Here is a 14,420-nt window from a genome sequence, read left to right as displayed (position 1 = left end):
CTTCTTTTCACTCTTATCTAACCAGCAGCAGTAACGTGCACTGACCCAGATAAACCCAAGGCATTTGGTCATTAGTCCAGGGCAGAAGATTTTCAATGACCACTGCCAAAGTCCATTAAATGTATGACATTATTGCAACGGTGAAAGAAGCGTTCACATCCTTTATTTAAGATGAAGTTAAAATCAAATTTCATGCTACCCTGGTTACGGAAATTGAGCACACATGGGAGAAGTTTGCCTCTGCCAGAACTCCTTTGGTTAAGGCAACAGACCCTCTTGGTTCGGTAGGAAATGTTCATTGTTTGCTGAAGGCAGAAAGCCCTGAAGGCAAACTTCCCCTGTGAGCAAAGAGCTGAACAGTCGAGGTGTACCAGCCAATCACAGCGCAGTAAGGATGTTTCTTTATTTTAAAGATCCAGATATTTAAAACATTTCGGGAATTAGAGGCTCTGTTCATTGAAGTCAGTCAACCTATTTATTCAGAATTGATTAACTCGTTCTTAAATGGAGGCAAGATATAATTACTGCAAACATCCTTGCTGTATTGAAAGGATTCATTCAATTCTTGTTTTGTTTTTTCCAAGCCTCCTGCAATTTTAACATTTGGTTTCATTGATACGGAGCAAGCAGAAATGTTTGCCATTCCCCTGACCTTCAAGTTCGAGGCTGTCCATTTGTTCTCTCATGTTTGCCCACAAACAATATCTGAATCATTCATTCTCTGTCCCTTGCAACACAAACGGTGAAGCATCCAGCCTTTCGATTTTTCGCATTTGAGATGAATAGCGGTAGAGACATAAATCGGTGCACTGAGGGAGAAATCAAAGCCGTGTATGTCCCCTGATGTACTGTGGAAACACTTGAGAGCAACAGTTTCTTGCTGTCGAGACCATTACGTGGTTCACATATAATCTGATCGAGGATCAGATAGATGGAGGATCATTAAAAAGAGAATTTGCAAGGATGTCCTCGTGTCGCCTTATCGTGAGAAGAGCTGCTGATGGTCAGTGGAGGTGTTTCTGTGCCTCGTGAACATCCGTTAAAGAAAGATGGGCTGTCATGCAAGACCTTGGTTGAACCACCTCCAGAAACGGCCAAGCCTGGGGGTGTGGTTTAACACGCTGTGCTGACACAATGTTCAATCTTGGCTCACGCTATGCGACCTCTCTTATTTTCCGAAGTGGCAGTGCCTTATTTAGTGCCGCAGCTCTCATATAGCACCGTCTGTGAGTGCGGAGTCTTTTTCTCTCTTCTAAATTATTATCAGAGCTATACCGTCTAGGCTGGAGCTGTTGTTTATCAAACTTTAGTTGAGTCTTTAGAGCATTGTTATCACTAAAACAGCTCTTTGTTAAAAGTAAAAAATAAGACATTTATCTTAACTTACAGTGTACTTCTCATGTGATCACATTATTATTCACATGTATTTAGAAGCAGAACTAGGAAAGAATATACTGGCCCATTGTTTCAAACAATTCTTACATTTTCCTAATGATGCCTAGTTATTCTGCAGATTAAATAAGAATAAAAATAACTTTAGTAGCAACTCATATAAAACTGGCTGAAATAGTAATACATAAAACTAAAGTAGGGAGGTAAGCAAAAACTCATCTTTTTTTATCAGTTTGTTGGAAATGATCCTGTGTCATAATACACAAAGAGTGACCGAAATAATATGCCTTGTCTTGGAGACGTGTTTAAACGTACTCTAAAGGAAACAGTGGGATTTTGTGCCATCTGAGTGCATCATTTCACTGCCATCCACACCACAACAGCAGGAAAACCCCACCAGGTTGCCTGAATAATAACTATAATCCTCTGTTTTTCTGCCATTGTCCACCAACAGCTGCCCTCAGTGAGAAAAATGCATTCCATAAAACAGCTTTTGGATGATGAACATCACATCCACTGAACACTTTGGATGAAAACCCAGCTTGTACCGGTAGTTTTAGAAGCCGTTGTTTCCAGAGACATTTTGGTGAGCATCAATGTAACACAGTAGAAGGATATTATTGTTCTCACAGGAAACTCACTGAAGTATTAGTTTAACAAAAAACTTAAATTCAAGAGTGATTTTAAAAAACAACATAGTGTGACCTCATCTGAACGGATCATTTCTGGATGATTATTTATACATCTTTTAAATTGAAACTCTTAAAACGTAATATAATTAGCTCTTTGCGTTATACCAGTGTGTGATACCACTTGTAGCGCAGAGGCGCGGGGAGTCAGCGGTGCAGCCCGACCTGACAGCTTGGTATGCACCAGTGGTGCTGACTCCCACAAACCACTGTGAGGGTCAAAGTTCGCCCGCCCATTTTCACAGACGCACTTCTCCTTTTCTGTCAGCACTGGATATCTACTGACCCCGCTGAGAGTGATATCGGGGTGAATGTGTTGCACATTCTGCAGCTGCTCACCAGCGAACCCATCTTGCACGTAGAACATTGTTAAACTGTCCTGTTTCATTTTTTTAACCAAGCAGGCACGAAATTGATTGAAATGATCTCTTGGACCAATTAAAGTTCTCATTGTGATCAATAGGTGGCACTCCTGATCCTTGACAGTTTTAAAAGGTCATCTCTTCACAGGAATGAATTGTTGCTGCAATAATTAACTAATTTGCATGTTTCAGTGCAAATTATATGTTTATAAATGTTGCAATCTGGTGTATTCTAAATTATTACCCTTAACTTTGATCGAACATAGAATTGCTCAGCTTTTTCATGGATGTTATTCCGAATAATTCTGCTGAGCGAAAGAACCTTTACTGCTACAAAACCTCTGCCCATCTCTGTCCTTCATTCTCATTCTTGGCTGCTAGAACTCTTATTCAGGCATTTATCACCTTTGATTAGCACCCTCTACAGCACCCTCCCTCTCTCTCCATTTCTCTCTCCCTCTCTCCTTTTTTCTCTCTCTCTCCCTCCAAAAAATGCGCATTGGCTTTGCATGCAGGAAGGGATGCAGATCAATCCACTTCCTCTGCATAAAGAGCTGTTCATCATGCGGCTCCTTCCCATCTCTGTGGCCTTTTTAACTGTCTTACATTCTCCCTCTATAGAGCTGATGCCAAATGACCTGAAACGCACTGCAAGGACAGAAAACATTCACGTCCCTCATTATCCACTTCCATTCAAACTAAGAGTCACCTTTTCAGTGACGCACGGATCATTTAGCTCTCACAGGCCATGGTGATTTGTCTAGACACTTTCTGTGAATGTCAAACTACGTAAAAATGACTAACGAAAAATGTATTTGATGGAACTGATACTGAAACTTTTTTAAATTGAATTGCTGTAAATAATTCCCCACTATAGCTGTAGGCCTATTTGGTTGCAGATAGATTGATAGACGGATAAACAGATGGAGATAAGAGTGAGTTTTTCTAAGTACAGCTGAGGCTGAGAATGGTTACAGAATTTGTATTTATTTATTTATAAATTCAAACATCAGACATCAGTATCACATGATAATAATTTGAGAGCGAAGGGGCTTGTTGGACATCAGAGCAGTCGAAAGCCGTTTACCTTCAAACTCTTCCAGCCGAAAAGCCGCACATAATGGACAGTCAGGCCTCTCGGAGCCAGCTAGCCCATTAGCCTCGGCTAATGCGTCCAGGACTCCCCGCCATGCACTGCCCATCACTCCAGACCGGGTCTGGTTTCACACAGAAGCTGCCTCATCTCTTTGTGCTCGCGGCAACTCTCGCTGCAAAGCAATCACCCCTGAGTTGCTGAGAAAATGTGTGTTTTCACTCTCACACTAATACGTTTGTGTATTTAGGAGCCGAGGTTCTACGGTCAAATGAAGATCTAGGAGAGGTTCCGAGGTCACATTTTGTGACATGGTTACAAGTGTAGGAGTGACTCTGAAATGAACAGATTACAAAATGCAGAACTTGTATTTTGTGCGTGTGCGGTGACAAATATCAGATTACTGTTTCTCCTCAAAATGTAAAGTGGATATTGGCTCAATCAGAGGGTGGAATTGTTTTTGACCATGCCTGTGATCTTGGGTTTCACAGCTCTGCCTTGCTAAATGGACCGGGTGCATTAGGGGCCAGAGGAGCACGCTGCAGAGTGCTCTTGAAAGGCGAGGGGAGAAAAAGAACTTGAGACAGCCTCCCTGTGTTTTTCAGCCCCGCTGACTTGCTGTAGAGGGACAGGGACATGAACCAACCATGTACGGAAGCTCCTGGTATCGGGTTGCAGCCATCAAATCAAAACAATCATCCTGATGGAGAGAGGGCCGAAAGTACACGGAGGGTATGGTGAGTGACACGAGGGCCCTTATGTGATGGAGGGGGGACATTTGACATGTTCCACTCTGCTTTGTTACAACTGGACAGAGTTTGCAAAAATGTGAGTTTCGGTATTTTTTGTAACTAACTTAACTATTTTCTGAATCATCGTCATGACATTTATCTCTAATCTGGTTACACAATGTGGAAGAAACAAGGAATTATATACTTTTAATATTGTTCTGCCTTTTTCAGAAAAACATGGAACTTACTGGGTACATTTTTTAAATATATATAAGTTGTGGAACTCTTTCTGTCATGTGGTTAAAACAGCATAGTCCTATTTTTAGGCAGGTTTTTCTATGTTTTTCTCATTGTCAACTATGACGCTCCACTACGGTCGCAGTAAACACGTGCTTAACGTTGAGATTTCAAACAATAAAGCTTGAGCAACAAAACTTTGTCGTTTCGGTTAAAATAAGTACGTAAACTCAGTAAAACACAATAAACGAAACATATTTACGGAAAGCACATAACTTCAAAATAACTCGGTATAATAAATACAGACGCTGAAGGTTGCCTTGTGTGTCGGTGTCAGACCACGAAAAGCATAACAGTGTTTTGGTATTTGACGCCCTGGAAATGAAATTTATCAATATGTGTATCTTCTGAAAGTGCACAATATGTCGCCATTTCCTTCAGTGATATGTCCCACAGACAAGTAGTTGCGTGATATTTCAGTTTGTGTCGCCCTCTCGCTCAGAAACCCACATTTTCCTCTTACTTCCACCAGAAGACGGGTGACTCATCACTCCCGAGCAAATATGCCAATAGTGTGCGCTACCAGCAGGGTGTGTAAATTCCACACCTGTCCCATCATCTCTCCCTCAATCCCTCCCGCCGTCTCCCCTCCCCTTTTGTGCCTTCTCTCTTTTCACTTACGCTCTCCCCCTCGCTCGCCCACACCTCGCTCTGAACAGCTTGAGGAGCAGAAAGCAGCGCTGTCTTGCTGAGAACATGCAACAGAAAACAGAGAAACCAGCAGAGAGCGAGATCGGGTTTGACAACACTGAGGGCCTCTCTCTGACCTTTACAAACAGGTAGGTTGAGATTCACACTTTATTACAGGCACTTTTATAACAAGATGCATGAAGACTGGAGCTCTTTGGTTGACAGAAGACGAATCGGAGATGAAATCAATAGCTTGTGTTGGAATTATACTGCGATGCATTTAAGTGCATCTTGTCTTATTTGGGAATGTTTTTGCTGCCAAATTGCTCGTATGGACTGATTTAGACTGCCGCTCTTCCCCTCTGGTCCCCTATTTTCCTGTTTTTCTCTGTCCTCCTATTATACCCACGTTTCCTCATCGCAACTTCTAGAAGAGGCTGTTAACCTGAGCAGAAGAGCCTGGAGAAGTTGAATGACGTCACGTATGGAGGTGAGCTTGTTATCCTGCTTATTTAACACTAAAGATGGATTTTGTTTTCCACAGAAAAGAATGAGGTGGCGGGATGACAAAGGCTGCAGCTGCCTTTTCTTCTCCCGAGGCAGAGTGAAAAATGACATGATGGCATTCGATCTCAGGTAACTTCACTTTGACACTGATACCCTTGAAACCTATCCAACTCTCGGGTTGTGTTTACAAGATTTGTGCCGCTGCGAGGGTGTGAAATTCAAGTAATTTTGTGGACACAGTGGATGATGGTGACTTATTTAGGTAACAAGGATAAAGAAGTGATGAGGAAATGACATGGTGATCGAATTAACACTGTGAATAAGTGTTGTTATCGTCACATTCCTGTTAATTAAGATTTAACTAGTGCAACTTGGAGGCGAGAAGAGTCTAAATATGGTCATTTGACGCTTGCAGTAAGTTGTAAGCTGTTGTTGAAAATCAAGATGCAATCGATGCCTGCGCGTGCATTGAGTTTACTCGGTAGTGACTCGGTAGGCGGCGTGAACGTGAGAGACAGTTGTGAGCAGTGATGTCATGACACCGCTGTTTGATCGGACTAACAGTGTGTTCTGAAAACTGAGCCTGCGTCCTGGGGAAGGAATATACCCGCCGTGTGAAAAGAGAAAGCCGACAGCTGCATCTGAAGTTTGTGAAACACCAAGCAGTCATTTACATGAAGTGCACTAAACCGTCTGTCATTGGTCAGCAGAAAGCTCATCTTATGTCTCCACACATTTTACCTCTATATTAGTGGCCAGTGTTATATTTATATATGAGACTAATATGGTTTGATTTATTAGCAAATTTCCTCCGTTTTTTCTATATTTTATGACGTCTTTGCCTGCAGTGGACATATATTTCTCATTTGGATAAATTACAGCATAAAAGCAGCTGGTGGATTACACAAGAGATGTTATTACTGTTAGAGGTCTGAACATGCTCACAACATAAATGAAATCCATGTTCGCCCTTAAAAATCAGTGTAATTCTATGAGTTGTCTTGAGATTGTTTTTTTTCTTGCAGAATGAGACACACAAAGCTCAGATTTCCTGCTGCGAATACCACTATAGGATGACTTTTCTGAAGATGCAGAACTTAGCTCATGAGTGAGCATTGAACCAAACAGGAATTGTTCACAGTGGCTAAGTTCAGTGTCATGAAAGAATGAGCTCTCACATAATGTCCCCAAACGGAGAGGTGAGGGGAGAAGGATGCAAAGAATGGGCCGCCTGTACTGTAAAAGAGGAATGCTTTAAAGGTCTTGCATGTCCAGACACACGGTATAGAACAGTGAGGGGGTAAGAGAAGGAAGGAGTTCATTTTCAACACTGTATTTCTGGTAAAGATTATTTCGTGAAGCTGCGGATCGAAATCATTTTTGGAACTGTTTTTTTTTTCGAGTTGTGCACTCCTGTCCCTACTGAACTGGATTCAGTGTGTCTCTGCAGAACTGGCTCAGTACAGCAGGAACAAGAGTGACACCTAATGTGACCCAATCAGAGCAAACAAGGCTGTCGTCGTCATCATCCCCATTAAATGAATCAGAAGGAGCACATCGCAGATGACCACAACATGTTTATCACAGCACTCAGCAGCAGGAGTGATGAATTTGCGTTTCTGACACAAAATAAACTGTGTGTGTGTGTGTGTGTGAATACCATATGTGTCCTCGTTTGTCTCCCTGTGTGGGAGAATCTGGCTGCCTCTGCAGGTAGTCGTTATCAGCAGCAGCTGATATGTGCTGAGTATAACACTTTACGTTGCCTCTCCTCACTGCTCACCCTATAATAAGCTGTCAGTGTGTCCGCGAGCTTCTTCACTAAATGGGGATACAGCGGCTCAACACCTCTGCAGTCTGAATGGACAGGCGCAGCGTTAGCATGAGCAAAACTGATGCTATTGATTTTGGATATCTTCCATGGGTGAACAATTATTCTTCCTGTGGACGTGTTGCTTTTTTTCTTACTCTGCAATTACATATCTGGGGCACATAACTAAGGTGGAGAGTGCTTCTAAAGTGTGCTCAGGTTCTTGAACATGTCAAAGACTGAGCCCTCATAAGGATGAATCACTTGACTCAATGTGGCATAATCCTCTTGTCACGCATCAGCGGCCATCTTTTATTCATTTACACTAGCTGTCTTAGTTTTGGTTTCCACCTTACACTTACATTTTGACCAATCTTGTATTTATTTCAGTTTTTTATCTTTTTAATGTGTTTTTTAATTAATTCTATTCCTTACATTTTCATTTAAATGTTGTTTGTTGCTGTTCCTCTTTAACGATTATGTAAAGTGCTTTAAATTGTGTTTTTGTATGAAATGTAATATAAGAACATTGTGGTCAGTAAGAAGAGGAGAAACAATGTGTCCACTTGTGCAAGTGAGATAAAAACATCAACGCAGCCGAAGAAGAACACTACACACCTCAAGGTTTACTGCAGGTTTGCATTGATTTGCATAATATGAGTTTCTTTTATTGAATGCTGCATACACTAAATATAATAGTATCCGATGTGAATAAAAGGCCAAATTATGGTGAAAGGAAGCACATAACCAAGTATAAAGTCACAGGTTTACACGTATCGGTCCCTGTGGAGCTTTATAATGCCCAACAGCATTATTTACATTATTTACAAATACTTTATTGATTTGTCAGTACCAGACGCAGCTCCACAAGCCTCATATTGTTAACATAACCTTAAAATACTCTCACATAACCTCCCACTCCCCTTATGAATAAATGCATACACGGTTTTCAAGTCCAAACACCCAATTACTGTCAGCTGCTCTACTTTCACAAGATGGTTTGAGGCCAGAATATTAATTATAATTGTCACAAGGATTTGGAGCCTCTGGACCAGTTTTAAGAGTGCAGACCGGGACACAAGAGGATGCCATTAAAACCTGAATCACCAAACCAAACACTTGTCTGTTGTTAATGAAGCTGTCCACCTTCTCCACTCTGATTGTGTCTTCTGGAGTCTGGACAACACTGAAACACCTCAGGTAAACAAACCTTTGCAACCAATATGATGAACAAACAGCACAAAGATATTCTCGTGTCACAACATTTCAATGAATTTTCTCAACTTTTGCACATATAAAGCAGATGGTTTGTGTGTGATTGTATTGTGTAATGATGATTGTTTTGACTTTATTTTGTGAGACAAACAAATTTCGTGACATGGTAGAATAAAGCTGTATTCTATTCTGTTGCACTTTGTTCTGTTTATACAATTAATCTATTCTGTTGTGTTCGAAAAATAGCGTTTCTTATTTTAAGAGTGCATTGATGACATTATTAGATAAATAATACTGATCCATTGTTTTACTGGTGTAGCTGGTCCAGGTGGAGCTAGTTTGAACTACTTTATACACTTTTAAGTATTCAGTCGCACAATGTATTGTGGAATTATATTGTGTCTAGCTCCAGAACGCAGCTAACAAATGTGAACAATACAATACAATACAATACTATAAAATGAAAGAGACGTATTTTTCAAAGAACCAGAAAAACAACATAACAGTATGTTTTTAAAGACTAACATAGCGTGGTAAAATATAGTGTTAAAAAGTACAAAAGTGAGGTACAAGTAGCAAAAAAATGGAAATACTCGAGTAGAAGTGCTTGGGTACATGTACTGCTTTTATCTGGTAAAATAAGTGTACTCGGTGTGCTGTGAGCTGGTTGTAATACCTCAAACTTCCACGAGGTGGTGCTCAATCCCTAAAGCTCACCATTCAAAACAAATGAGGTCAATTCAATTTCTCCGTGGTGTCGCTCTCTATCACACTGTTGACCTCAGAGGTGGCCCTGAGAGCTCAAGACCTGCACCACGTCGGGGTGACCTGCTCCGCTGGTCTCTGTCCCTCTATGATGATGGACGGAGGACAGTGCAGGAAACAAAACCTGGATGTGAGGCAGCCCTGGAGCTCTTTATTGCATTCATTTTGAAGAAATGAACCCTCAAGATGAATACCGCATTAAAGAGATGGTGCTGCTCTTTTTGAGTGGTGTCATCAGGTGATCTTTGACAGAGGAGGCAATGCAGTTCCCAAGTTCTAGTTCCTCTAATGTCATGGACAACAGCACCATTTCTACATCGCCCCACTTCTTACAGGTCCTGGAAAATGGCCTTGTCAAGTTCTTTAAACGTGTTTGGGGTGAGATCAAAATCGACACCCTGGACTTCGATCCACGTTCTTTCAACCAGACGCATAATGATGGCCTCGGAGTCTGCAGTGGTCCAGTTCACTTTTGCTTTCCTGAATATCCACGAAACCAGCTCCTCCACGAATATCTGAACTGACATTTTCTTTATTTCTTCCTGTGCTGTTGCACCTGGCGCAGGTTCAGCAGGTGCTTCCTCACATATTGAGCCAGGAGTTGTTGACGGTACGTCGTCCTCGATACTGTCGACCGGCGACTGAGTTGATGAAAGAGACTCAGGGCAGAACACAGTATAAATACCACAGACTGTGTATAAATACTCAATACATATGTTCAAGAGGTAAAATGCTACAGAGAGAGAACACCTCTACTCTGGCAGTGATGATAACTTTGTGTCTTTATTAGTTATTAGTGTTAGCTACTGTTGTTAAGTACAGTGATCATGTGTTTAGACACAAACTTCTGAAAAGTCACTCCAGCTGTTAGAGTCGACTGACAGCTGATCCAGCTGTGATCAGCGGCCGCCGTCATCAGAAACAGACGTCCGCTTCATGTGACGCTTTAGAGCAGGGGTCTTCAACATTTTTCAGGCCAAGGACCCCCAAACTGATAGAGAGATGGAGCAGGGACCCCCGACTATATTTATTGTATAAAATTGTGTTTTATATTAGATGGGCCTAGTACCGTGTGTAGCTCTTCATTGTGCATTCAATACTAAGCTATTCAAATATACACAGGTTCATATATTCATGTTTTCATTTTAAACAGGTACAGTGAGGAGGGAGGCCGTGCCACTGCCATATATAAACATACCTTGTCAGCTGATACCAATGTCAATATCAACATTGTCTGTCAACTGCATGATAATCATGCACACAAGCTATTCAAATTGATGTTTTTATTTTAAACATAAATGTGGAAACGAAAAATTAGTGATGGCCTATTAGTGCCACTGCCATGCATAAAGATATTAAAATAATGGACAGATTCTTGTTTAGAGAAAAAATATATATTATCTTTTTTTATTTTTTTTTTATTGTCTAATCAACCAAAAATTTCGCGGACCCCCTAGGGGCCGCGGACCCCCTGTTGAAGACCTCTGCTTTAGAGGAAAGGACTTCTCTTTTCTCTTAATTTAAAATAGATTTCCTCGTTTCCTCTCTCCTCGCATGGTTGCCATGCATCCCAGGTGGGAGGGACTAAGACGCAAGGAAAGGACGCAAGTGAGGGAAACGGGGATGCAATTAAGAGACTTGGGATGTGCCCACTGTCACCTTCTTTCGCCCCGACACAAAGTCCCGTGGTGGTTTTTTTGTTTTTTCTCCTGTTGGCTGAACTGTGACCGCTCTCAGGTCAGTGAAGGGAAAGACATTTATTTCCACCTCGTCGACGGGTGGGTGTGTTTACGTGTGTCAGGAAGTAAAGTGAGCCTAACTTTTCTATCAGGACGACGCGGAGTCCTTAATCTCGATTTCTTAAAGAAGCTGTAGTCTATAAGAGCGTTAAGGTCTCCGAACAGAAGGGAATCTACTTTTAATCATTGAAAACGGGTAATAAGCAGCTTCTTGGCTCTCCTTCTTTTTTTTTGGGAAGCTCAGGTGAATGAACTTTTTTCTTTCCTGAGGTTGTGTGGTAGGAGTACGTTAACGCCAGAGATCTTCCCCTTCTCGTCGCTTTCAGGAGTATTTCGGCTTTTTAAAGATGAAATGAGTGTTTGTTTCTGAAAAGGTGAGACTTATTTTGACATTTTGGTTTTGTTGCATAAGTGGGAATTTGAATGGGAATGAGGGAAATGTCGGCTGTCGTTTACACAGCAGGTAGCCCTATTTACATGTGGCAATTTGCTAGACATGCGTTTTTATTTGCCTGTTGCAGAAGTTTTTGTACCAGAAATAAATACATTTGACCCTAAAGAACATGTTTAAAATGTAAATCAACCTTAGACTGACCTGTGCTCATTCCCCTTTTATTCCCCTTCATGTTAAACTGCCATTTGGTCACATAATGCGTGTGTTGCTACAGTGGATGCTGGCAGAGAGTGAGTTATGCTGAAGCCTGTCTGCATATCAGGATGAGCACGAAAGAACATGATCGAGAGGCCCGTGTCGTGCAGATCTACCCCAGGCTCTCCCAGGACACAGCCACCTACTGTCCCCTGCAGGTCAGCGCTGCGGACACGGTACGGACGGTCATCCGCAATGCCGTGGTCACTCTGGGCCTGGATGCCGGCCGAACGTACAGCCTGCTGGAGGTCAGGAGACATGGGAGGGAGGAGAGGCTGCTGGAGGCTGGCGACCGCCCGTTGGAGAGAGCTCTGCTGTGGCCGCGAGGGGCACAGAGGTGGCACCCTCAGAGCCACGGGTACTACTTCATCCTGCAGGAGCAGCAAGCCAACAATGGAGGCAACCAAGTAGAAAACAGCGGCGAGGACTATGGTGACCTCTGTAACCTGCAAACTGTGACTGAGGAGAGTATTCTGGAGGCTTTACGCCAGCGCTTCTACAAGCTCAAAATCTACACCTACGCCAGCAACATCCTCATCGCCATCAATCCCAATAAGTTCCTTCCTCTTTACTACAATCCCAATTATGTCAAGATGTACAACAACCAGCCACTGGGCAAACTCAGCCCTCATATCTTTGCCATAGCAGACGTGGCCTTCCGGGCAATGCTGACTCGGCAGGTCAACCAGTGCATCGTGTTGTCTGGTGAGAGCTGCTCAGGGAAGACTGAGAGCAGCAGTTATCTCATCCACTGCCTGACGGACCTCAGCCAGAAGACGTACTCCAGCGGCATTGAACGGACCATCCTCGGGGCCAGCCCGGTGCTAGAGGTAGGTCACTGTGATGTGAATCGCCTGAAAAAACAAATGACACCCCCCCCCCCCCCCCCCCATCTGTTGCAGCAGTCCACATTGTTAACTTTGTAGAGGTATGAAGATGAGAGTTGACACGTTTGTCTCATTATCTGTATCAGACAACAAATCTACTTCAAAAGGCCAAGGGCCAGGCAGTCAGTCAATCAAAATTAATATTAATTCATATAATATTATTAATCGGGTCGTTCGTCAAGCAAAAACTGCCAAATATTTTCTGGTTCCAGATTCTCAACTGTTAGGATTGACTTCTTAAAGGGACAGTTCAGCCCCAAATTAAGACTATCTTACCTGTAGTGCTATTTGTCAACATAGACCGTTTTAATGTGAGTTTCTGGAGAACTTGCACAGCCGAAGAGGCTTAACGGCCGGAGACGGCAGCCTCAAAATGCCACCGTTTAGGGGGGAGAGGGCCCGCAAAGGTGAATTCCAAGTATGTCTGCACACACACACACACACACACACACACACACACACACACACACACACACACACACACACACACACGGAGGGATGATGAGAGGAGATGCTGAGCACAGAAAGAAGCGAGTGTACGCCGTCCACATGAGTAAAATCAGCACTTGAGGACTCATTATGACACATTTTGTTAAAAACAAAAATGTGTGTGTAAGAGTGAGAGACAGAGATATTTTGCTGCTTTAATGACTCGACTCCGTGCTGCCTCTTATTATGGTCCCGTGGGCGCAGCGGATTGAGGCCAGGCCACTCGCACCAAAACAATTTAGATTGATAAATAGCACAACAGGTAAGATAAAGAACATGTGTCTTTGATTTTGGGGTGAACTGTCCATTTAACATTCATGCAAATAGAGTGTCTGTATTTCTTTTATCACTGCTGGTTGGACGAAACAGGCAATTTAGAGCCGCCACTATGGGCTATATGCTGTGAATATGCTATGAATTCTGAGCACCTGAGAGCTTATTGGTCTGGTCCTTTTTATATTGATATCGTTTGAGGCATTTCCAGTGTAACCTCGCCCCCCCCAAATCTTTTTCCCACCCCAGTAACTAACTTGCATGCACAAGTGGTTCGTGAAACCCCCAAATGTTATCAGTTGACGAAACCCGATTAATGTGGATGTGTTTTTCTTTCTTGTTTTGTTGGTCAGAGTTCAGCTAACGGAAACTACTTTCATACAAATGACCCACTCTTTTTTTCATATCCTTCTCTTTAGACCTGTGACATAAAGAAAGCACCTCCCTCACAGGAGAACTATGTAACATCAGCACCGTGTGTTACTCACTTCCTGCAATAAAAAAGAGTGAATTGTTGTTATCAACAATAACCACAAAGAGGCTGTCTGATCTATGATTAGGAAGAACTCAGTCTGATCAGTCATACGGTATATTTAAAATGTCAGTGTTTGCATAGTTTGTATCGTGACGTTCCTCTCACATTTGGATTTAGTTCAAATCAAAAAAAGCACCAAAGAGCAAAACTAGGAATTCACACTTTAAAAACAAAAAAAGAAAAAACTTCAGTCTCACTCATTTCGGTTAAAAGGTTTCTTTGTTGGCAGCCACATGTGTTCCAGTAACTGTCAATGAGTAGCAGGACGACACATTTCCCCGTGATGTGTGCTTTCTGTTTCAGTTCAGTTTATTGAATTACACGATGTGTTTTAAATGACTGACAGGAAAACAGGCC

General features: G+C 42.3%; 1 protein-coding gene across 6 annotated transcripts in view; it reads left to right on the top strand.

Moving 5' to 3' along the window:
- Nucleotides 1–11,316: 11,316 nt before the first annotated feature.
- The window catches only part of LOC306788651 (myosin IXb), a 28,427-nt gene continuing 25,323 nt past the window's right edge, over nucleotides 11,317–14,420 (top strand). For all 6 annotated transcript variants that reach the window (XM_079284240.1, XM_079284243.1, XM_079284241.1 and 3 more), the window contains exons 1-2: nucleotides 11,317–11,604; nucleotides 11,899–12,709. In XM_079284240.1, the coding sequence (XP_079140366.1) occupies nucleotides 11,948–12,709 (762 nt within the window). In that variant the 5' untranslated portion in view covers nucleotides 11,317–11,604; nucleotides 11,899–11,947. The remainder of the gene's footprint in view (nucleotides 11,605–11,898; nucleotides 12,710–14,420) is intronic.

The sequence above is a fragment of the Melanostigma gelatinosum genome, assembly GCF_949748355.1.
Source record: "Melanostigma gelatinosum genome assembly, chromosome: 15".
NCBI classification, from domain to species: Eukaryota; Metazoa; Chordata; class Actinopteri; order Perciformes; family Zoarcidae; genus Melanostigma; species Melanostigma gelatinosum.
The sequence above is the reverse complement of the archived record's forward strand: the minus strand, read 5'-3'. Positions and strand labels throughout refer to the sequence as shown.